The sequence below is a fragment of the Anarhichas minor genome, unplaced genomic scaffold (genome assembly GCF_050575085.1).
Source record: "Anarhichas minor isolate MPS153535 unplaced genomic scaffold, ASM5057508v1 ptg000136l, whole genome shotgun sequence".
Taxonomy (NCBI): domain Eukaryota; kingdom Metazoa; phylum Chordata; class Actinopteri; order Perciformes; family Anarhichadidae; genus Anarhichas; species Anarhichas minor.
Window position 1 is genome coordinate 6,636,334 of NW_027466582.1, and position 7,751 is coordinate 6,644,084.

Below are 7,751 nucleotides of genomic sequence, written 5' to 3' on the forward strand. Positions count from 1 at the left end.
GCACTATCTGCAGATGAAGACAGTGAGATGTGGTTTAAAAGAAGAGCTTCTGTGCTCGAATTGCATCACTAGGACTTTTTTTAATGTTGGCAAATGAATTGTTCCCCAGTGCTTGTAACGTTGCAGACGAGGCCAAACCAATAAGAAGGCAAAGTGTGCATCTGGCCAGACATCCAGGGGACACAAACAGATGTATACGGCCATGCACACACAGGTTGAACCCACTACAACCTCACGGGGGAAGAGTCGGTAGTTGCGCTTGTTCCTCCAGGCCAGTGGCGGCGCTAGAGGGCTCAGTCAGACCGGTTGTGTGAGCTGGAACTCGGTGTTAAACTGGCTGGCTGGCACGGGCTAGTTGGTCGGTAGGTTGAGGGTAGCCATGGCTCGAATCGCTGCGATACTGTTGCTACCGGTTCTTATTGAATCGGTATTTTCCATTTCTTTCTTTTTACCGGTCAACTCGAGAAAGTGTCTACGGGAGGAGATCCACAAAGACGTCCTCGTCACGGGGGAGTATGAGATATCCGAACAGGCGGACACCAAAACTAATCTGAAGGTAAGCACAGACCTGCGACTAGCTAACGTTAACGTAACCGGTCTGTGTTGAGGCCGACGTGGCTCCAGTTTCTTAACGTCTATGTTTAATTACACTACCGCTACAAATTAAACCAATAGCGTGTGATAAAATAGTCTCAACTGTTGGTGGAGTGCGGCTGCAATTGGTGACAACTGTTGTTAGCATTGTAGCTAATCTAGGCCCCAAAAAACACGTCTTCCTGGTTTTTAGTTGCTAATTAGCTAGCTAGCTAACTTCAATGCGTGCTAACAATATTGTTAAAAAAGCAATTTCTAACACGCACCAATGCACACTGCTTTATTCACATATCGTGGTGTTTATGTCACTAGTATTGGGTTATTGTATCATGTGGAATAATCCTGTTCACTGTCACCGGCTCGCCACTGCTGCTGTTACACGTCAGTCTTACAGGAGCAGCTTGTAGTCAAGAAGCTAACGACGTTAGCAACCTCAGCTAGCCTACATGTCAATGACAGCTTGTAGCTTTATTTGTGTGACGTCACTGTTATATTTTTTTAATGAATGAGGTCTTAAGATTTCCTCCATACGTCATACAAGGGTGGTCAATCTTACAAAATAAATGTAATGAACCTATTAACGTTAGTTACTCAAGTAAAGGATTTTGGAAGTCTCCATATTCTAACAGCTGCCAAATAACAATCGACACGACTGGTTTGATATTAATGAGGTAATCACCAGCCTTTATTAATGTTTACACTAGTTTGTATGCAGTCAATTGGAGCTTTACGTAACTGTTAGTTTTATTATGTTTTCTGTTTTTAAATTTATAGTGTAATCTACAAAAGAACAGACATTTAAAAAAAGTAAAATGCAATTACCGGGAGCGCAAGTTGAAATCATTACATTTTATTTCATTATTTTCTTTAACTTTCTTTAGATCACAGATTCCTCCAGCCACACTCTTTACTCCAAGGAAGATGCAGTTAAAGGGAAGTTTGCATTCACCACGGAGGACTATGACATGTTTGAGGTGTGCTTTGAGAGCAAATCACCCATGGGTAAGTGTTCACACGCACAAAACTATCATTCATTTCTCACTCAGCAAATTCCACGTTATTAAAAATTCCTAGTTATGCCCCCTCTCAGACCCTGTCCACATTACTCCGTTTCTCCTTGGATGCAGATTTGTCAAATAGAAACGATCTCCGTCCACACGGGAGTTTCAGCATCATTCTCGAGTTGATCTGCGTCCACACGGCAGCCTTCGAAGGCGGACAGCACGTGACCATTAACGTACACTGGGCATGCGCGTGACGGTGTAAACAGGAAGTGGATTGCTTGCTTAGTTAAAAAAAAAAAATACGACAGAGTAATAAAGTAGTCTTTAATAATGAAAGGTTGTATTTGATACTTAAGATCTTTCTCTAAAACCTCACTCTATAAACTCAAACATACACAGTTCGTGGAAAGTTTTAGAAGTTTTATTTTTCAGACGTAGTTACAGAACTGCGGGTCTCTCGCTCTCTCTCTCTCTCTCTCTCACATCAAATTTACTTTAACATCAACACTTACACGTAAACGTTTACTAGATTATGGGTCCATCAATGTGGTCTCTCATTCGTTTCCTCCGTGTTGTTGATGTCTGTTCTCACTAGTAGCTCTGGACATCATGTCCGCCTAGCTAGCTTCTAAGCTAATTTTAACATTACCGCCAATGGAGAAATGCTAACCGCGATTAGCATTACAGCGATGCGGGTTTATCTCTCTCTCACATCAAATTTACTTTAAAATCAACACTTACACGTAAACGTTTACTAGAATATGGGTCCATCAATGTAGTCAACACACGTCTCTCACTCTATTCTGCTCTTGCTTCGTGCAGGAAAGCTTAGCAGATCGCTAACAGTAGATCCGTGAAATAAAGACCATGGAATCCATAGAAGAGTTTCAAGACTTCAGTGTGAATCTTTCTTATTTGTAAAACTGTGGAAACACAATATGAAATATGGCTTTACAAACTGTCCCTATACACATTACATGAATACAAAACAACAATCCATGATATAGCCAGCATGTAACATGTCCGCCTAGCTAGCTTCTAAGCTAATTTTAACATTACTGCCAATGGAGAAATGCTAACCGCGATTAGCATTTAATACAACACAAATGTTATACTAAACACGCGAATAGAATATATCTACGTACATCTTTTCATGCTTCATAAATACATACTTACAGACTAAGGTCTCTCAAGGCTACCAAACGGAAGAAGTAAAACGTTAGTGCAGCGTGTCTTGTCATTAGAATCTAAAAACAACGAGCTGCTCCATAGGGCTGATGACGGTCACGCCGCTCGCTAATCACTCCAATAACAGCTGCTACCTCCACAGAAATGCAGACTTTTACTGCACAACAGCTGCTAGCTGTTGTGCTAGCAGCAACGCTTGCAATTAGTTATCCATATTGAAATGAATCGCTGGTAGCCCAGTTTGTTTTCTTCCGGGTACGGGTCACGTGATAGTGAGTGTGACGAATCAGGGACGGAGACGTCATGGTTGCCAAGAACCAATCCAGTAGCGAACACGGGTGTGGGCGTAATTTTTTCTAAGCACATCCGTATACGACCGTCCACACGCAAACGCAACCCCGGAGTTCTCAAATACCTCCAACCTCGGCGGAGTTTTCAGATTCCTCCGTTTAGGGTGCTCCAAAACTCCGGCGTAGTGTGGGCGCTCAGTGTAAACGTAGCAAATACGGAGTAATGTGGACAGGGCCTTAGTCAATTAGTTGAGTAATTGGTTGTTTTGGTCTTCGTCAACTAAGATTTCTTTAGTTGATTAGTCATTGTTTTCCAATGCCTTTTCATGCTGAATCACTTATTTCCAAGAAACTCATGAGCACATCTCTGATAAACACAAGATTTAAAGTTGTGCTTTTGTGTCATTCTTTGTGGAGATACTTTTAGATTCACTAATCGTTTACGAAATCTTATGAGTGTTGGTCGAGGACAGCCCTAACTATTCTTTCACTGAAAAATATACATAAAGAGTATTAATATCAACAGGCACAATTAGTTTATGACTTATTGAGTAAGATTTGAGTCTGAGTTTGTGAGAAATGTTTTGCTCCAGTTTGTTGAAAAATAAGGACATGGAATGACAGTGAAAAGCTTCTTAGTTGGTTTCTTAGTTTATTTAAATGAAGGCTTTCTGGATCTAGGCCACGTTTACAAAGCATAGTGAGTGAACACAATTCAAAATGTTGTATTTCGGTTATATGCCTATGATGCTAGATTCTCTGCTCTTTTTAACTAGGGACTGGAAGAGTGCCCGACCAGCTGGTCAATCTGGACATGAAGCATGGTGTGGAGGCTAAAAACTACGAAGAGGTAAGTGTTTACTTTCTGTTGTTACAAAAATACAGATTCTGCAGATAATGACTTGCAGTTTGGAGACGCGGTCGTGGATGTGGGCCATTGGTCTCGCAGCAGGGATGTCACTACATGTATTCACTGTTCCGGTTTAAAATAGTAAGCAGTTCCACTTTAATACATTTCTGAGCCTTATGGAAGTGTTACAGGTCACCCAATTGTCCTAAATAAGAAATTGCAGATTGACCCACTCGGTTACATTTGCAAGTATACCCCTCGGCAGGATAAAGGCCGTCATTTATCAAACAAAATGAGATCAGTTACACATTCCATTTCCTGTAACTGTTATACAATATCAAAATAAGCAGTTCATGAGAATAATAAATCAAGTTGAGCTGTGGAAACTGCAGGATATACTGCATAACGTACAATTATGCCACATTAAAGGTGCCTAATACGAGATTGGGATCATTTTGATTACCTTTCAGCAGCTCTCAACATGTCGAAGCCTGAGCAGGCGAGTTGTAGCTAACGGTGCTAAAAGTGCTAACAGTACAAACTACAGCAATTGTGCTGACGGAGCTAAACGTGTTTACCTGAGGGGGAACCTTAGTGGCATTGCCAAGTGGTCATTGTCGAAACATAATGACGTCGAGGTGCCCCGTTGCATAAAATAAGGAGATCAGTGGAGGAGCTCCTTTTCTGTCAATATTTATCTAAGTTGGGACACATCGTTGTGCATCATCTCTTGCATTACTTGGTGTTTCTTCTGAGAATGGATCACTCAGGCAACACATAATAATAAGTACAGTATTACAACTCCTGTTGCACAAACATGATGTTCTGTCCTATTGTGTGTGTTCAGGGAGCGCTCGCGTGGGCTTACCTGTCGTGAGGGTGGAGCTGAATTTGTATTCACCTACGTAGATGGGTGTGTTTTAGAAAAATGTGCAAGCTGTTCTGTACATGATGTATTGCTCAAAGAGTCCCCGTCTCTTACCCAATGTTTGGCAATGTGTACTTGGCACATTTTACTATGCAACATCCACAAAGGGAAAATCACCACGTCTTGGGCTGCTGCACCGTTTAAGGCTATAATTTGGTTAATTTGGTCTGGACAAAAGGGAGAACTATGCTTTGTTGCTGTTTAGGTGTTAATTAAGTGTCAAAAGTTGTAAACACAAGTCACATGGACTGACAGGTGACCTGTTCACTGGGCAGGTTTGGTGACCTGTCCTGCATCTTCAACAGCATACAGAGAACACGTTCATTCTTGTGGCTGACAGCAAATTGAGCTAAAAGAGCAATAGTTGTTGTGAGCATTATTGGTTGAGATTGCAATGGGACTTCAATCATTTATAAAATAACAACAAACATTTGTCCACTTCACACATTCATATCACAGAATCCTGTGGTTGGTCCATTTTGGGCTCCGCCTTCTCCGGCGGTGCAGCTGTTCACTTCCCACCAGAGTTCAAAAGGCTGCTTTCTCACCCGCCTAAATGAGCAGGAGTAGATGGCAAACCACAGTTTGATCAAAACACACAAGCTGTGCTCCTTCTTGAGGCACATTTGTGATGTTAGGCTGTACAAATATCATTGACTTGACCAGAGTTCATAGCCTAAGAGTGACACCTGCTGGACAAAGTATATAATGGTACCGCTTCAAGAGTAGTTCTATCTTTCCCTCCATCGTCTTCTCAGGCATCACTTGTCTCTGGATTAAGTTGCTTCTGTTTTTGTCTCTCCAGATTGCCAAGGTGGAGAAGCTGAAGCCCCTTGAGGTCGAGCTGAGGCGACTGGAGGACCTGTCAGAGTCCATTGTCAATGATTTTGCTTACATGAAGAAGAGAGAGGAGGAGATGCGAGACACCAACGGTAAGAAAACAATGCAATTGACCCTTTCCTTAGCCCTGCCTCCGTGTACTACCCACAAAAAGAGATCGCAGAAAGGTCTGCTTTTGAAGAATACATCCAGGATGCCAAACTGATACGGGAGAGAAACGGGTTAAAAAGATGAAGATGGAAGCTGAAGACTACAGATAAACACAAAACCAGAAAAAAAATGTTTCTGACAGATTGGTTGTTGTTTGCCTGCAGTTGAAGGAGGGTAACAACGCCTGATTAATTGCCTGGTTAATCAACTTTTGGACATGTCTGTTTTGCAGTTTGAGTAGTTCCACTATTTGTTTTCCCGCATGGCTACGCTCTAATGAGCTGTTTAGCATTTTTACTTAATATTCAGCAGAATCGCTCAAAGTAATGCTGACTTACTTTCTTCTCAACACCCTAAAACTACCTAAAATTGTCTGTTTTGTTGGTTAGGTCATTGCATGAAGAAAAAGTATTATTTCTTCACCAGTAACTCTCTCTCTCTCTTTCTCTTTCTCTTTCTCTTTCTCTTTTTCTCTTTCTTTCTTTCTTTCTTTCCCCCCCCCAGAGTCCACCAACACACGTGTGCTGTACTTCAGCATATTCTCCATGTGCTGTCTTATCGGGCTGGCTACATGGCAGGTCTTCTACTTGCGGCGCTTCTTCAAAGCAAAGAAGCTGATCGAGTAGATCGGGGCCCTAGCTCCCTTAACTCGTGGGGGAAGCGGCCTGTCGGTTAGCCGGCCAACACATCCCAACATCCACCCTCCTTGGACGAGCTTCAGCAAACAGCAAGTCAGGTTCAGGGGCTCAAATTCTAGTTTTCACAATGTCACGGTTGTCCTCTGAGAAAAAAACAAAATGATTCACCTGCTTATTGAGTGGTTTGAAACAATAAAAGCGCTGTAGGGAGAAATGCACTGTGAGACGTGGGGGGTGTATGTCACTGCATTAGTGAGATATGTCCATTTCATGGTACTTCACTTTTCTGTCTGCACTGTTTTTGAATGTTGCAGCTTACTGAATAAGAACTTGTCCCCTCAACCAGTTGAACAGCGATGTTTGATTTTGAGCTCAATTTGAATGGATGTGCCATGAGTGAATGTCTTTTTGCCCTTCTGTTAATGTACACATTCTTAGCCATGCCAAGCTAACTAGATCCTGGTGCCCTTTTATCAAGTGAAGGCTGTTTGTTGTTACTTGCAGAAAATTAGCAACCACTGAACTTCTGTGTTATGTCACATAATTTGCATACATGTTTGGTAGCTAAATTGAACCGTGTCTTTAGTTTGTTTTCATATTGTAAATGCTACTTAGTTGCTTCGACAGGTATATTTTTTGGGGGGGGGCGGGTTGTGAGTTGTCAAAGTAATCTCTTATGCAGTTATAAATAAGGTCACTTCTATGAGCTCCTGCATGTTCTAATTGTTTTTGAAACACCTGAACATTCATTTTTCACAAATCAAAAGTAGCCACAAACCAAAAACCTTGTCCGTACGAAGGAGTTTGCAGCATCATATTGTTTGTACGTGGCTATTAGTAATTTAACCAACCCGACTTCTATGATACAATTCACATATATACTCGCAAGTCTTGAGGTTTTGACAGTAAATTTAATGTTGGTAATCCAAACACTTTCTGAAATATCCTTTCAGCGCTCCTTTTATTCACACACTGGTAACATTTGCATTTTTCAAAATATCTCTTCCTAATTATAGTGCCGATCCATCCAGCGTGCTGCTTTTCTTTAGAAATAGGCCTACTTATGAGGCCTGGGTTACATGAGGATGTGGGTGGTTGCAAATTTTCAGATATGTTTTTGACCGGGATTAATTGAGGCATCTGTCGCGGGTACATTTTTAACTATGAGCATGCGAGTTGTGCGCAATCAATGATTTTTATGTTGACTGACAAATTTTGTAAATTTGTGTTGGGCTTTTATTCAATAAAATATTGGATGGATTTACATTA

General features: G+C 41.5%; 1 protein-coding gene across 1 annotated transcript; it reads left to right on the forward strand.

The window, feature by feature from the left end:
• Positions 1-317: 317 nt before the first annotated feature.
• On the forward strand, positions 318-7,751 carry tmed10 (transmembrane p24 trafficking protein 10). Its single transcript, XM_076083706.1, has 5 exons — positions 318-556; positions 1,476-1,596; positions 3,853-3,926; positions 5,660-5,786; positions 6,349-7,751. Exons 1-5 carry the CDS (start codon positions 380-382, stop codon positions 6,468-6,470), a joined length of 621 nt encoding a protein of 206 aa, XP_075939821.1. The 5' UTR covers positions 318-379; the 3' UTR covers positions 6,471-7,751.

Excerpts from the sequence above, each read along its gene's own strand:
- tmed10 (XM_076083706.1), top strand. The coding sequence starts at position 380 with ATGGCTCGAATCGCTGCGATACTGTTGCTACCGGTTCTTATTGAATCG. Across the intron at positions 557-1,475 it reads ACACCAAAACTAATCTGAAG|ATCACAGATTCCTCCAGCCA; the intron begins GTAAGCACAGAC and ends AACTTTCTTTAG. Across the intron at positions 5,787-6,348 it reads GGAGATGCGAGACACCAACG|AGTCCACCAACACACGTGTG; the intron begins GTAAGAAAACAA and ends TCCCCCCCCCAG.